This window comes from Microcaecilia unicolor, chromosome 3, assembly GCF_901765095.1.
Source record: "Microcaecilia unicolor chromosome 3, aMicUni1.1, whole genome shotgun sequence".
In the NCBI taxonomy this organism is placed as follows: domain Eukaryota; kingdom Metazoa; phylum Chordata; class Amphibia; order Gymnophiona; family Siphonopidae; genus Microcaecilia; species Microcaecilia unicolor.
The window spans coordinates 366,996,110-367,013,723 of record NC_044033.1 but is presented as its reverse complement, the minus strand read 5'-3'; the positions used below and the strand labels follow the sequence as shown (position 1 = coordinate 367,013,723).

The 17,614-nt window shown below is 42.1% G+C and overlaps 1 protein-coding gene across 3 annotated transcripts in view; it reads left to right on the top strand.

Moving 5' to 3' along the window:
• TBC1D32 (TBC1 domain family member 32) overlaps positions 1-17,614 on the top strand; it is a 327,052-nt gene that overhangs the window by 124,626 nt on the left and 184,812 nt on the right. For all 3 annotated transcript variants that reach the window (XM_030198562.1, XM_030198561.1, XM_030198563.1), the window contains exons 18-20: positions 392-474; positions 3,210-3,348; positions 7,512-7,599. In XM_030198562.1, coding sequence (XP_030054422.1) covers positions 392-474; positions 3,210-3,348; positions 7,512-7,599 — 310 coding nt within the window. The remainder of the gene's footprint in view (positions 1-391; positions 475-3,209; positions 3,349-7,511; positions 7,600-17,614) is intronic.

Genomic DNA, 17,614 nt, shown 5'->3' with positions numbered 1-17,614 from the left:
TCATAGCACCTTTTTGTTACTTGGATGTGATTGAAATATGTCTAAATACAAATGTCCTTTTTTTTTTTTTACTTGGATGTATCTTCCTGTTCCATTATCGCTGAGAGATGTTCTAATTTTGGTCACTCCCAAAGCATGCCCATGACCCCCCCCCCCTCCCCCCGTGTTATTTGGATGAACTTGGTGGAAAATTTCCAAATTCTCCCTTTTTGAAAATCGTGATGTAAACATTTTCGGCACATGGATGTGTTTTTGGCCGTTATGTTTATCTGCTACGAAAATGAGCTCCATAGAGTATTATGATAGTATATTGATTAAAAATAATATATTTTCTACATTTTTTATTTGATTAAGAATGAAGGCTCATATAATTCAACTTTGCATTTTTTAGACCAGTTTACTTTCAGAAAGAATTCCAACTCCTATTGCTGGAGCAGCATCTGTTTCATCTTCAAGTCAAGAATCACAAAATGTGTAAGCATTACTTCATTATCTTGTTTGAATGGAAAGATAACATATGAAGTGTGTATTATCATAAAAGTATGAACAGTAATTGTGTAAACAACACTTTCATAGTGCTTTGGATGCCATGGGAATGTCACATTCAGGCACATTTTTACTAAATCATATTGGTGTTTAACTTGGATTTTAACATATGCTAATATCATGGGACCACTCTAACAGCAACATTAATCCCCAGATTCTATATGTGGCAACTAAAGTTGTACATGCAAATCAGCTCACATTGATGATTTGTGTGCACAACTTAATTGATTACTGAGCCAATCAGCACCAATACTTGGCTGCTTACAACCAATTATTGGCATTAGTTGGCCTTAATTAGTAGTTATGTGCATATTGTGTTCTATAATGATGTGTGTGGAGCTCCTATAGCACGTAATTTTAAGGGGGCAAGGACATGGTGTTTCTGGAGGCATTCCAGGGGTGTTACCAGAATTTACACACATTGATACAGAATAGATTTGATCGCCGTTTAACTTAGGCACTGGCATTTACACCTACTTTCAGCAGGCATAATTGCCAGCTCCTAAAGTTAGACACCATTTATGCACTTAGGGGGAGACTCTATATATGGTGCCTAGAAAATCTGTGCGGAACTCATTTTTGCTTGCGTGTATTCTGTAAGATTCAGGCGTGATACCCCAGCACCTAAAACTATGCGTGCCCATTTACAGCAACAAAAATGTGGTGTAAATCTCTGTTCTTAGATTTACATGGACTGGGCTATGTTCAGTAACATCGCACATAAATTTGAGAATGCCCATTTCCCTGTCCATTCCGTGCTCATGGTCACACCCTTTTTGAACTGCACGCTTTAGAGTTTAGGCACAGTTCATTACAGTATACGCTTGGTGAGTTATGTGCATAAATTCTAATTACTGCCAATTAGTGCTCATTATTGCTTGTTAAATGCTGTTAACAATGCTGATCAGCATGTTAAGCCAATTAAGTTACACACATTGTTATGGAATATGCTTAAATTTCGGCACGGATCTCTATGCACGCTATATAGAATCCGGCATTCAGCACTATTCTATGAAGGACGCATATTCTTTATAGAATAGCGCTCAATGCTTACATTTTTCAGTGCTACTTATAGATTCTAGTCTATACCTAATGTAGAAATAATGATTAGGTGATGTGGAATAGGAAGGGGTCCTGCTTCACATGGCAATTATTACTGTGCATTAACAGCTCACTGAAAGGTGTCACAACAGGTTATGGTTTATTTGAGCTTGATATACTGTCATATCTAACTGGTAGATCACAGCGGTTTACAAAATTAAAAATAAAAAGACATAATCAGAAAAGAACTACAAATCATGACAATAAAGACTACACAGTTATATCGTACTCACACAAACCTGAGAGTAAACATGGGAAAAGGGCAAGGAAGGCCAAGCCAGGATAAGGAAAGTTAAAATGTAAAAACCATAAGGTCAAGAGGGAACAGCCACTCCAATCTAATTTAAAGAAAAAGCTTTTTTAAAGACCCAAGTCTCCAATAAAAGTTTAAACGTTTTAAAAGATTGCTCAAATCGAATAGGGAGGGGAAGGGAATTTCACAACCAAGGGGAGACAAAATAGAAAGCACGGTGCCTGGTTGATTCAAGTTGTGCATTTTTAGGACTGGGGAGAACCCTCTATCTATCAATAATGGAGTTCCATTTCTCCCTTCCCTTGCTATCCTTCTCCCTTCTTGTTTCCTTCCTCTCTCTCTCCTTATAATTAGTCTGTAAGCTGCATAGATATATTTTATTTATATGCGGGATAGCAAGTTTTTAATAATAAACCTGAAACCTGGAATTATGAAATTCGATAAGTAAGGAGGGAACCCATCTTAAAAGCCTTGAAAGTCAAAACGAGGAGCTGGATAATGTTTTTCGACCGGAAGCCAGTGATACTTCTGCAGTAGGGGGGTAACGTGATCAAACCTACGGGTGTGACAAAGAATACAGCAGTGTTTTGGAGTGACTGGAGATTCTTAAGGTTAAAATGACTAATTCCCAAATAGACAACATTACAGTAGTCCAATCTTGAGACCAGGAGGGATAGAATATCAAATGAAAAGGAGTATGATCAAAATTCTTCCTGATAGAGTGAAGTTGATACAAAGTAGAGAAAACCTGATTTACAAAGTCCAGAGGTCTGAGGGTAAAAGAAAGACTTGAGTCAAGTGTGATACCTAAATAATGGAATGACTTTTCCGGGGAAATAGGGGTGCTGAAAAGATTTAAAGGAAAAGATGGAGAAGAAAGGCCACCCATAAACCAGCAAGCAATAGTATTTTGAGGATTAAGAACTAGTCTGTGTGCAGAGAGCCAATATTGGGAAACAATCTTGCAGAGGGCCAATATTGGGAAAAGAAGGATTTGTGGGAAAAATTAAAAGGATATCATCAGCATAAAAGTGAAAAGAAATCTCATTGGACTGACTAAGCATAACCTGCAGTACTAAAATCACAAGTTAGTGACTACCATGATTTTATTGCAGCTTAGTATTGTCATCCCTTAATGTGATGTTTTTGTGGGTCTGCCACCATTCACGTTAGACCAGTCGTAATGCCAACGTTTTATTGTGTATTGTGCAAATGCTAGATGAAATGTGCATAAACAGCTTTAATTATGATTTCTCATCTTGTTTCTCCACTTGTTTACATGTTCATTTGCCTTTTTTGTTCTTCTCAGTATGAAGTGGGAAGAGTCTTTGCTAGACAATTTGTTAAACTTTGCTGCCACACCAAGAGGTCTTCTACTGCTGCAGCAAACAGGAGCCATGAATGAGTGTGTAACATATATGTTCAGCAGATTTACAAAAAAACTCCAGGTAGGGTTATTTAGTCCTGTTTAAGCAATCAAATAGTTTTGTAATGAGGGTATTAAAAGTGTTGCTTTTATTACTTTAATGAGATAAATCTTAATTGTTGCAAGCTAAAAGTTTCATTTACTAACTTGGGATAACGCAAGTTATGTGCTTCCTTAGAAGGTAATTCTATAAAATGGTACCTAGAAGCAGTGGTGTGCTGGTAAATTTTAACAACAGGCTTTCTCCCCGATCCACCTCTGCGCCCCCCCCCCTCCCAAATTGCAGAGCTGGCTATACCCGGGGAAAGAGCCTGAGGGGGGCAATGCATTACTCTCTCCGGGAAAAAATTTTTTTTAGTGCTTCCAGGTTCCAGTCGAATTCATGTTTAATGTGGGATAAAATGCCATAAATAAGTAAATAGATAGAAACTCTGAACCTTGATCACCTGATTCCCAGAACATATCTGTTTTAGAAGGCCTTTACCAGGAGAAAAAAAAAATCTTTGCACCAATAACAAGGTTTGGTGTCCCTATAACCAGCCTCTCCAAATGGCACACTGATTATGATTTATAACAAATTTACCACCATTTGGGTCGTTGTGAATTGGTTCTCCAAGATGGCCCATTTTATTCCTCTGACCGGCTTACCTCTGTATCCACTCTGGCCCGGCACTTCTTCAAAGAGGTCTTTCACCTCCATGGTTTATCGGAGTTCATCATCTTGTAATGAGGAGTCCAGTTTACCTCCAGATTTTGGCGGAAGCTCTGCTGGTTATTGCAAATCAAGTTGGATTATTCTTCAGGATATCATCCGCAGACCAATGGACATGGAGAGGGTCTATCAGATCCTGAAGTCCTTCCTGCATAGCTACGTCTTGGCCCAAACTAATGACTGTTTCCAGCTGCTGCCTTATGCTGAATTCTTCTATAACAACCATGTGAGCGAGTCTTCCGGGGCATCATCATTCAAGATAGTCTTCAACAGACATCCTAAGGTACTTTGCTGTGCCAACTGCCAAGGCCGCCATCAAGTCTCTCTCTAACCACTGGAGAACCACATGGGAGCTCCTAATCAGACTACCCATCATCATAAAAGGCAAGCTGATAGGAAGAAAAACTTCCAGAAGATTTAGTCTGGTTGTTCACCCAGATGCCCTCTACCAAATTTGCCCCTTCCCCGGTTTATTGGGCTATATTCCATGGTCCGGCAATGTACCAACTGAAGCTACCAGTTACATTATGCATCCGTGACTTGTTTCAGATGTCCTTCTTGAAACCCCTTGGCAGAAAAAGGGAGACAGGATGCCCCCAACACCCATTCCTATCGATGTGAACCCTGTCACAGAATTTGGAGTCCAGGACATCTTTGATGCTCGGAAGGTACGAGGAAGACTCCAATACCTCATTGCCTGGAAAGGCTACGGTCCCAAAGAGAATTCTTGGGAACCTGCAGCCCAAGTCCATGCCCCGGCTCTCCTCTGTAGATTTCATTGCCTATTTCATTGCCGATGTTAAAAAAATGGAAGCGGTGCAAAGAAAAGCTACGAGAATGGTATGGGATTTGCGTTCCAAGACGTATGACCAAAGACTTGCTGACCTGCACATGTATACCCTGGAGGAAAGGAGGAACAGGGGTGATATGATACAGACGTTCAAATACTTGAAAGGTATTAATCCGCAAAAAAATCTTTTCCGGAGATGGGAAGGCGGTAGAACGAGAGGACATGAAATGAGATTGAAGGGGGGCAGACTCAAAAAAGATGTCAGGAAGTATTTTTTCACGGAGAGTGTGGTGGGTGCTTGGAATGCCCTCCCGCGGGAGGTGGTGGAGATGAAAACGGTAACGGAGTTCAAACATGCATGGGATATGCATAAAGGAATCCTGTGCAGCAGGAATGGATCCTCAGAAGCTTAGCTGAAATTGGGTGGCGGAGCAGGTGGGGGGAAGAGGGGTTGGTGGTTGGGAGGCTAGGATAGGGGAGAGCAGACTTATACGGTCTGTACCAGAGCCGGTGATGGGAGACGGGACTGGTGGTTGGGAGGTGGGAAATACTGCTGGGCAGACTTATACGGTCTGTGCCCTGAAAATGACAGGTACAAATTCAAGATATGAGTTTATCTTGGGCAGACTAGATGGACCATGCAGGTCTTTTTTTGCCGTCATCTACTATGTATGTTTCTACTACTATTTCCTTACAAACCCAAACCTCGGCCATGCAGTATGGGGTTTTTGAGGCGAGAGTACTATCATGGCCCTGGGCCATTACTCCCAACCCACATCCTGACTTACTTCAACACTGCCTCCTGCACCACAGAGCATCTTCTCCCGGTGTTAGTCCTGAGTGCACACGCACGTGCCAACGGCACCCCAGATGTCCCACAGTGAGAGTCAGGCTGGGCGCTGTTGGCTGATGTCAGGCCCTTTGACCCATTTAGGACGTCTGACCCTGCGTCCATTGCTATCTCAACTGCTGCTTCCTGATCAGTCTTGATGCAGCCTGCCTTGTCACCTTGTTCAGCTCCACACCTCGTCTTGTCCCAGCTCCAAGCCCTGCCTTATCTTGTCTCCAGCTCCATGCCTCCTCATCTTGTCTCCATCTCCCAGTCTCATCTTGTTTCCAGCTCCTAGCCCTGCTTTGTCTCCAGCCTTGCCTACCCGGTCTCCAGCTTCAGTTTTCCTGTCTTCAGTCCCACTTAGAGGCATATTTTCAAAGCACTTAACCTTCCAAAGTTCCACAGAAACCTATGGAAGTTTGGAAGGCTAAGTGCTTTGAAAATATGCCTCCTAGTGTTCCTATGTTCAGTCTGCCTTGGTGTTCTTGCCTTCAGCTTCTGTGTTTCTGCCTTCAGCCCAGCCCAGCGTTCCTGTCTTCATCCCAGGTTCCGGTTCTACCGGGCCTGCCCCCAGTGGTCTTTTTCAGGGCCATCCAGGTCCAGGTTCCACCGAGCCTGCCCCAAGGACACTTTTCAGGGCATCTGCTGGATACCTCCTTTCTACAATGACTTGACTACTGTCTGTCGAGACCTTACGGACCGCCAGGTAGTGAACTCAGCAACAGCCCAAGGACTCACCTTCTAGACCCGTAACAAAAAGCTTGTGTAAAAATGAAATTAATCTGCCAGCAAACTAGATTTCCTGTTGCATTGATTTGGTAGCAGAGGAGTAGTTATTAGTTGGCATCATGTTTACAGAATAAAAACATTTTTGTGTTTGATTACAGTCCAAGTTGATGGTAGTTCTTTAATGCTTTATACATTGAATTCTTTGTTTCTGATTTTCTGCATGACAATTATAAGTGTTTTAGTTTCCATGTGAGTACAGACAGGCCAATTTTTAAACTACTCATGGGCTTGTAAGCTTCTTTTCAAAGAGAAGCTCCTCACCCCTCACCTTACACCTCTATGGTAACTAGTGCCATGCATATCCTTTACCCTGTATACTTTGCAGTTGGAAAGTGTGCATGCTAATAAGCACATGAGTTTCAAAGTGAATGCTACATTGGACCACCCTAACAGAGCTCCTGATACTGTCCCTTTTTTCTGCAGGGACAAGTTTGCATACTGCTACTTCTCCCATTGAGGAGACAATTTTAAAGTTTTATTCCACCCGCCGCCCCCCCCCCCCCACCCCCAATGGACAAAAAAATTGGCAGTGTAAATGTAGGTTGCTTTCAACATTTTGATTGCTTGTATACTTAATACAACTTTAATAAAACTACTTAATATTTATTTATTTTATTTATTTGTTGCATTTGTACCCCACATTTTCCCACTTGTTTGCAGGCTCAGTGTGGCTTACATGGTGTCGGAGAGGTGTTGGTAGACTCCGGAGTAAACAAATACAAATGCTAGGTTAAGTTATGGTAGGAAAAGGTTCGTGTTGTGGGAACCACATGAAGGAGAACAAGAACCGAAGAAATTGTTTGGTGATCATTACAAACTGTAGTGTTGTGGTGTCGTGCAGTTCAGTCATCTATGTTGAGTCGGGAGGGTATGCCTTTTGAAACAGGTGAGTTTTTAGTTAGGTTACACATGTAGAATCACAATCCTAGAGAACAGTGACTTGATGGTAGAACTTTTTAAATTATGCAAAATAAGAAAGAAGTAATAATTTAAGGTATATTTATATTTTAATTGTGTTTTTGTAAGTTAGATGTATTCTCCTGTGTTTTGCTTTATCAACAGGTCAGCAGATGTGAAAAGTTTGGCTATGGAGTAATGGTTACTCAAGTAGCTGCAACATCTCCAGGCACAGCAGCGCTGCAGAGTTCTGGTAATATTTTTTTTTCTTTTTAAATTTATTTTGTTTATCCATTTTAAAATAAGACAATCTAGGGCATCCACTTGTATAGAAAGCTAATGGTAAACAATTTTAAAAAAGGTGCAAACAGACCCCATCTATAGAAACAAGAAAGCAATATCAAGCTCCAGCCCTCAAAAACGAAGGACCCAATACCATAGGAGACTAAAAGATAAACTTTTTCTATATTATCAAAGGAAAAACAAAGCAGGCCACAAGCTGGTTATTGGAAACAATTTTCATGGAACACCATTAGTAGACCCACCCAAGGAATCCCTTACTGACAACCTCTTAGTAGGCAAAAATAAAGTCAGGTGTGATGGATCCCAAAAAAACATGTTTAGACTGCATTCCCCTAGTTCTATATATGACATCAAATTGCACATGAAAATATTGGCATGCACCCAATTTGTGTGCTTGTTTTAATTGCTTAACTAGCCAATTTAGGGGTAAATGCTATATATGGTGCTGAAAAAAGTGCCATTGTATAAGCCACGCTTAAAGTAAGGTGTGGTTTACAGAATAACGCTTATGCCCAGGGATCATGCTTAACTTTAGGTGTGGTAAACCAATATCAAAAATGTCCCAAAATAAACCGCTGATAAATAACAAATAATATAACTAAAAAACCAGGGTCCAATTAGAGAAGGGCAAATGAGAGAACAGAATAGAGGAATTAATGTCATAGGAACTCAGTTACCTATGAAAATATATATTATTATTTGGAGTAATCTCAGAGTAAAAACTCACCCAAGCGAGGGAACGCCAAAGCGATTTGTACCTCTGAGGGTGGCTAAGCTTGTCAATCATAGATATATTCCTATAAATTTTCAATTTTCTTAAGTGAGGAAACACCGGGTGCTCTTAAAATTAAACATCACACCCCATTATCCATTCTCTCACAGTCCACCTTCAAAGAAAGTACTCCCAAACTCCAATTAAAATTCACCACCGCATGCAGTTTTGTTTATGGTGATGACTGTGTTAATGTGAGTACTGTGTGTCACTGGGCCAGAAAATGTAAAGATTGTGGACCAGGAAGGGCTGATGTGTGTGATCAAAAAACAAATTGGATGATCTGTGACAGCAGCTGGACGAGTGTAACATAAGAAAGGTTAAACTGGTACAGGACAATTGGAGGATCACTCAATGTTACACTGCAACCTTGAAAGAATGATTGAGAGGAGTTCAGAAGCACAAGAAGGAAATTTTGTTGCAGCTTGACAACACTAGGCCTCACAAGGAAATTGAAAAAATGGGTTTCTCAGTCTTACCCCATCTGCCTTACAGCCTAGACTTAGCGTTATTCAATGTCCATCTTTTTTCCAAAATTGAAGGAATACCTTTGGGGGGCATCTGTTTGACTCAAATGAAGAATTGGAAATTGGAAATACTTAAGTAACAAATCACTATCAGAATTATTAATGAGATTCACTATCAATGTTCCACAAGAATTTTGAGAAAATCAGTCTCATTTCTAGGTTCCTAGGAATAGGCTATATCATCTCCACTGAACACAAGACCTGCACTTTTATACCCTGGCAGATAATATGCCCATATTATTGGAAAATTTAATTATTGAGATATCTGTAAGAACTCCATAAAATAATTCTTAACAACTGCCTTAGTTTAAATTTTTGCAACTCAAACCTTAGATTAGAACTTCTAATTGAGTTTTCAAGGGTTTCCAGTTTATGATTTTACATACCACCTTTCCTTTGTAAATAGCAAAGTGGTTTACAAAAAAGAAATTCAGAAAGGAATGCCATTCAAATACAAGAAAAGAGGAGAAAAGAAGTAAAATATAGACTGTAGAGTTACTTAATACTACATAAGCATAGCGTAAGCAGGGAGTCTGTCCACAGTTCCCACAGTGCCACCACTGCATCAGCCTTCAAAGGTCTTCTTAAACAGGTTTTAAGTGCTGCCCTGAATTTCAGAAAAGGTGATTTAGTGTATAGTTCCACTGGCATAGAATTCCAGAAAAAGAGAGCTGCACAAAAGAAAGTGCTCTCACATATAGAGTCAAAATTAGCAGCATGAATAGAAGGGACATGCAGTCACTTATCATATAATGACTGTAGGGCCCTTGGGGTGGGGTATTTATACAGTTATTAGAGAGACAAGATAAGAGGAAGAATCTGTATAGAGATTGTAGGCGAGGGTAAGTATTTTATACTGAATTTGCTATTGGACAGTTAGCTTGTGTTGCTGCTTCAGAAGTGGGGTAATTTGCACCTTTGTGCGGAGCATAAGATCCTTACTGCTGTATTCTGAACAGTCTGAAGTCATTGGAGAAGGTATAGGGCTTACCCATGCTGGCTCCAATCCCAAAATGGCTGCCATGGCCTCCAGCAGCAATCTCACAAAACTGCTGCTGGAAGTTGCAGGAGCCATTTTCCCTATGGAGAGAGCATGGGAAGGAGTGTATGGAGATCACTCCTGCTTCAGCTCACCACTATACCACCAGGGCTGAATGGTAGATTTGGGGGGAGCCCTACAGGTGGGTCCAGAAGTGGATCTTTGCTCAGTGGGAGGGAGGAAGGAATGAGAGCTCTTCTGGTTTGGGGATGTGGCGGTGGAGTAGGGACACTACATGGGAGGGATGGAATGGGAGGAATGCCAGATATCAAGGGGGAGAGAGGGTAAGCTGAATATAATCCAAGATGCATTAAAAAATATAAGATTTTTTAAATTACTACATGAGAGAAACACATCAGTAAGAATAACAGTATATGGTTGAAAAAGAGGAACAAAATTATATAAAGTCAGATTGGAAATACATTCATCTTCATACACTGTAGTCAGTCAACAAAAATTGGGAGAGAAACCTATGAAAGGCAGAGAAAACAGTTTCTATCTTAATAGTGGAGTGGAGGAGTGACCTAGTGGTTAGGGTGGTGGACTTTCGTCCTGAGGAACTGAGTTTGATTCCCACTTCAGGCATAGGCAGCTCCTTGTGACTCTGGGCAAGTCACTTAACCCTCCATTGCCCCATGTAAGCCGCATTGAGCCTGCCGTGAGTGGGAAAGCGCAGGGTACAAATGTAACAATAGTAACGAGAAAAGAAATGACCACTCAAAGTCAGACCAAGTATCTCTTCATAGTGGGGATGGATAAGACGAACCTTGTGGAGCACTTGAAGGTACAGTAATTTTTCCTAAAAGGAAATTAGTTGCTGGGACTCAAAAAATACATATCACAGACCCTAATGAGTGACCACACATTTCCATAGGTACCTAAGTACAAAGGTTGCTCCCATCTGTAAGACCTGAGATCTTAAAAGTAAAAACTGCTGTCTTTTGAGTAGTTCTTGAGATATCAGAACAATCGAAGTTTATAAGTCATAAACACAACATCTTTATGTTTAGAAAAAAACAATTTAAGCAACCAATCTCTGTCAGAATCTAAAGCTGGCTGTACTAATAGCGTAGCCGGCACCACAACCTCCATTTCCAACCCCTCAAGGAAATTTGTTATATCAGGGCTGTCCACAGAGAGCCCCTGCTTTCTTTTGCCTTCAGGTAAATAATATATCTTAGAGATGCACAGAAAGGAGGAATCAGGAACCTTCAACACTTCAGACAAATAACATTTAAACATATCTAAAGGAGAAGTAGCAAAAGCCTTAGGGAAATTAATCACTTTAAGGTTTTGGCGTCTGACAGAGTTTTCCAAACTTTCCAGTTTCTGATGGATATTCCCACTATCCTTCATCCGGGTCTGAACCAGGGTTTCTAAAGTTTCAAGCCCAGTATCAAAATGTCCAACTTTAAGTTCCATATCAGTTATCTTTTTTTCCAAGGCTGTTTTCTCAATCGTAATAGCAGAGCACTGGGAAGAAACAGTCTGAATTCGAACATTCAAAGAAGACTGTACAGTCGATATTGTCTTCCCTATAGTCTCCAAAGTAGTATAGTAAAATGCTGTAATTGCCTATTGCTCATGTTTGATCTATTCTTACTGTACACCGCCTTGAGCGAATTCCTTCAAAAAGGCGGTAAATAAATCCTAATAAATAAATAAATACACTCTGTCTTGGCAATGGGACTCGCCTCTAATTTGGACCCAATGCTTGAGTATCAGCAAGTTCTACCGCCAAAGTTTGCTTCAGGGATGACTCCTCAGAATGACCATCTCCTCCTTCCACCAGTGACTACACCAGATATACCCACTCCACTTGAGCCACAGGTTCTTCTCCCGCCACGCAGCCCTCCAGCAAGGTTAACTCGCCAGTCGTCAGGGGAAACTCCTCCCAATGCCTCAATAGGGGGCGGCTGTGCTGGCGGACTCCTCGCATCCGGGGACAAGCTAGCTACCTCAAAAGAGGGGGAGCCAGCCTCTGCTCCACCTCCAGCCGAGTATTCCACTGCTGTTTCTGACTTGGCCTCCTATCCACAAAAATGTCCATCAAACCAGGCAACTGAACCAAACCGGGTTCCGCAGGAAAAAAATCTGGATCTTTGATTTTTGTTTTACCATGAAATCAGTTTAGAGATGACGGTGTCCAGTAGAGAGCTTCATCGAGATGCAATTTTTTAATACCTTTTCTGGACAAAAACTCTTGGTTTATAGTAGAGTATATACGATATCCACATCTCAGGAATCAGTAGGTAATTCCTCAAACAATCCATTGGTCACTTGCCCTTGAGCAGAGTGGACCTGATTGACTACCAGTCTCTGAATTCCTCATCCAATTTATAATTTTTGTTTCAATTCTGAGACTGGCCAACATGATTGCCAGTCTTCCATGTGGATCCATGTTGAAGGCCGTATTGGGATCCAGATTGGCCACATCTATTTTACCTTCTTACAAATTTCTCTGGTCATGCCATCAAATAATTCAATTAGATTTGTTTGAAAAGGTTTTTATTTGGTGATACCACATTGTCTATGATCTTGTAATTTACTAACGGCAAGGTATTCCACCATTCTGTCCTTCAGTAGTGTTTCTATTAACTTACCTACCACCAATATTAAACTAATAGTAGTAGTGTACCTCACTAGCATTAGTCAAATTTAATTGATTTTGACAGGTGACACGCCCAGTTCCAGGTTTTCAGCCAGTAAGAAGTGAGGACATGCCTGAGCCATGTCGATTCCCTGCTCCCTCGGATGAGGTCACTGCCCAAACCACACTCAAGCCACACCCATGGCCCCCCCTTAGATGGTGTTACCAGATATGACGTTTTGACCCTGCCCAAGCCCCACCCCTTTTGCATAGCCATGACCCTTTTCCAGCATTATTTGCATAGCCTCACCCCCTACCCCCATGCCCCCTATAGGAAGATGTGGCACCCCCCCCCCAATACCCTCCAGGTGGAAAATGTGGTGCTACCTCCTGGTGGAAGATATGGCATCACCGCCTTGCAGAAGATCCGGCGCATCCCCCGGTGGAAGATGCACCCCCCCCCCCCCCCCCCCCCCCCCGCGGAAGATGCAGCACCCTCATCAGCGGAAAATGTGGCACCCCTACGGCGGAAGGTGCAGTACCCCCTTGGTGGAAGATGCAACTTTCTGCGTCCCCCCTGAAACTCTTCTGTATTTCATAATGAAATACATGCTGCATTAGATTCTGATATGTTATGTTATTAGAGATTTGTATCACGCCATATCCCCACAAAACAGGTTCAGAGTGGGTCACAGGCTTCTAAACCAAAAAGAAGAAAATCATAGAAACTTATTAAAAGGATAGGTTTTCAGATTTTTATGAAAAGCCTTATGAGAAGGAATCGTTTATAAGAAGGAATCGGACAAATTCCTAATGGTAGCGGATTCCAAACCTTAACCGTTCGATAACAAATAGATTTTTTTCATATACAGATTCAAGTTTAATTCCTTTCATTGATGGAAAAGATAGTAATAAACAGTCCTGACTATGACTCTTAGTGAAACCACCCAACAACTGAAGTAAAAAGAAAAAAACCTTTTGGTAGCTCCCTATGCTGAGTTTTAAAGACCAAACAGCATAACTTAAACACAATATGTAGTTCATCCGGGAGCTAGTGAAGATTCGCCAATAAAGGAGTATCATGATCGTATCTAGACTTCCTATATATCAATCTTTCAGCTGTATTGTACAGAAAATAAATTTTCTTCATAAGTTTTGTTGAAATTCCAGAATAAAAGGAATTACAGTAATGTACTTAGGACAGCACAGTAGCTTGCACAACTATTCTGAAATATTGTTGAAGAAAATATGAACAAATTAGTTGCAACTGTCTCAATTTATAAAAATGACTTTTGAACTAACATAACCTGATTCTCAAAGCTTAACGAGGAGTCCAGTAAGACTCCCAGTACTTTAGAGACTCTATTAGTTTTAAAAGATGTTCCATCAGATATCTATATTAAATCTGGATTAGGTTCAGCATGCTGATCAAACCATGAAAGCTTGTTTTTTCAGTATTATTTATTTATTTACAGCATTTATATCCCACAATTCAGTGGCGTAGCCAGACAGCCAATTTTGGGTGGGCCTGAACCCAAAGTGGGCAGGCACAAAATTTTCTCTCTAACCCCCTCTCCCAGCATTTCCCAACTCAAAAGATAAATACTTTAGCTGATGAAGATCCCCAAGCTCTGTCACCTGAAAACTTCCACCAAAGATGGCCAGAATTTACTTTTACCAAGCTTGGTCGGAAGCAACAACTCCTTGAGCCACCGATAGTGGCACCCCATGCTTAGTTGTCAGTGGTTCAAGGATGCTGCCCCCATCTGCCAAGCTCAGCAGAAGGGATTTCTGGCCACCTTCAGTGGAGGTCCTCAGCTAGCAGGGCTTGGGGATCCCCACCAGCTACAGCAAGGGTCAGGGCTGCTGTTAGCCATGCTGGTGCCCAGGGCAGAAAATAAAGAAGCCCTCTCCTCTTTAATCTCCCCATCTGCCCTTACAGTCTCACAGTGACAGACCATCACCAAATACAGAACAAGGGATTACAAATTAGAAATAAAAATATGTAGACAAAAATTGAACTGAGAACTTCAACATTTAGTGCAACACTGGAGAAATAAAAATAAAAATGCATTTCCTTTTCTACTGAACACAAGAAAAGTGAACATATTCCATTTAAAACATTCAAAATAAAATTATTTTTCTACCTTTTGTTGTCTGGACATTTTATTTTTCTATCATGTTGGTTTCAGTTTATCCTTCCCACTTTCCCGTCGTCTTCTGCTAATTCTTCAAGCAACTGTTGTCCATTTGTCTTTTCTCTCCTCTCGTTCCATTTCCTCACTACAACTGCTTCTGAAATATTGCTCTTTCCTTTCTGTATTTTGTTCTTTTCTGCCTCTGTCTACTCAAATTTAACCCTCTTTCTAAACTTTTTCCTCCTTTTTACTTTTCAGATATCTATCAAATTTTCATCTCCTTTCACCCACTAACTCACCCATATCCAAACTCATTCCTTCCCAGCCTTCCATTCCCTTCCATCCTCAATCTACGCACCATTACCATATTTCTACCACCTGTAATCACTATCCTCTCATTCATTTCATTACCATCTCCCCTCTCTCTTTATCCTCTCTTCACTCTCATAGCCTGACATCTCCCTTTTACCCCCTCCCCCTCCGTCCATTGTCCTGCATTTCTCTCTCTTACCCATTGTCCAGCATATCTCCCTTCTGCCCCTGGATCCAATATCTCCCTCTTCTCCCTCTCTTGTGCAGCACCTCTCCTTCCCTTTGCTCCACCTCTATGTCCAACATCTCTCCCATATTGTCCACTCTTTCTTTCTCTCTCTCCCTGCCTTGAGCCCCTGATCTAACATCTTTTTCTCTCCCCTCCAGCCATGTTCAATATTTCCATCTCTCACTCCCTTCCCTCCACTGTCATGTCCAACACTTTTTTCCTCTATCGTCCTTTGCCACTCCTCTGCAGCCTTTCCCTTCCTCTCCCCACCATAGCCATATCAAACAATTCTCCCTCTCTTTTCTCCTGCAGCTCTCCCTCCCCCATGTCAAACAATTATTTCTCCACCCCCACCGTCTCACTCACTCGCTCTCTCCACCCCACCCCCTCTCACAGAGCAGGCCCAGGGCAAGGACACTGATGCCCAACCACTTTTTTCTCATCCTGGCCACTGCTGTAGTGTGGCGGCCTTGAGGAATTGCTGTAAGGCAGCTTTCATGCCCTTCCCTGCCTCTCTCTCCACCCCTGCGTCCCACCACGCCTGCAATGAAAATGATTGTCCTCCCTGCCGGCGCTGCCTCGGCCCCTGCATGCTACCCTGCCTCTGTCCCTGCCTGCATTCTTTTCTTCGATCGTCGCGTCGCCGGCAGCGCTGCCATTCACTCAGGCAGCTCCGCTCCCCTCTGCCGCATCCATCTAGCCCTACGTAAACAGGAAGTGCGTCAGAAAGAGCCGGATGGACGCGGCAGAGGGGAGCGGAGCTGCCTGAATGAATGGCAGCGCTGCCGGCGACGCAACGATCGAAGAAAAGAATGCAGGCAGGGATAGAGGCAGGGGTAACGTGCAGGGGCCGAGGCAGCGCCGGCGGGGAAGACAAGCATTTTCGTTGCAGCGCACGACACATGCAAGGGATGTTGGGTGGGCCTGGAGGGAAAGTGGATGGGCCTGGGCCCGTCCAGGCCCACCCGTGGCTACGCCCCTGCCACAATTTCCCACCCATGGGCAGGCCCAATGTGGCTTACAACAATCTACATAAAAACACAGCATGTCAGGGGTCAAACAATTAATGTCTTAGAAGTATAATGGGGAAAAGGCAAAGCGAGGTAAAGTAAAACAGAGAGAGCAGCGGTGAGTAATGTGACACCGGGGTAAGACAGATCAGAAGGTAGAGATGCCTGGTGGGAGTGATGCGTACGCTTTGCCAAATAGAAAGGTCTGGAGGCGCTTTTTGAAAGTAGGGTGATCAGTAGTAAGTTTCATCAGTTTAGGCAGTTCATTCCAGAGATGAGCGCTAGAGTAGGAGAAAGTTGATGCATAGATGCTTTTGTATTTAAGTCCATTATATACTGGGTAATGGAGGTTTAACTACGTTCTTGAGGATCTGTGGGAGTTCCTTGGTGGCAAGTTGATCAGGGTGTCCATGTATGCAGGGGCTTCTCCATAGATGATTTTATGCACCAGAGCGCAAATTTTAAAAGTGATATGGTCCTTGACAGGAAGCCAGTGCAGTTTCTCTCTCAGAGGCCTTGTACTTTCAAATCTAGATGCACCATAAATGAGCCTGGCAGCCGTATTCTGAGCTGTCCAGTGACTGTGAGGTCCCTCAGAGATCCATCCTGGTACCATTATTATTCAATCTTTTTCTGTCACCTCTTATCACTAATTCATTCAAGGACGGGTATTACGCTATTCTGAGAAGATCAGAATATTGGGAGTAGTTTTTGATTCAAAGCATCATTTTTCATTTTATAGCGCATCTGTTCAGCCAAATCCTACCTGTTCCTTCAATGTGTACATCTTCTCATCTTGTCACTGGTAATATCTTTATTTGCCAGTCTTCAACATTCTTCCATCAAGTAATTACAGCTAGTACAGTCCAGAGCAATTAAACTCCTTCATAGAGTTCATAAATTTGATCATGTCACACCACTGCTCAAAACTGAACATTGGCTTCCTGTGTCAGCTCAAATACAATTCAAACTGTTAACACTAGTATACAAAGAATTAAAATCACTAGCACCCGACTATCTTGTTAATCTACTCATTCCATATACTCCCATATATACCTATGATCTTCTCAAAATCAGTTACACCAACATGTACACAAAGTCACTCACTTACCAGAGACAGCCACAGATAGACCCAATGACAAGATGACACACACTGAGAGGAAGAATCTTGGTAGAGGCATAGAGGAGGAACACATTGAGTTTGAATGAGGATGCTGCAAGGGTGATGAGAAAGGCTGGAAACACAGTAGGGAAATGAAAGATAGGCAAAGACACACCTATATGGACACAAATTATATCTTTCAGAGCTCCTCCAGCAGCCATCAGTTCAAGCACCCAGTCCAAAAGA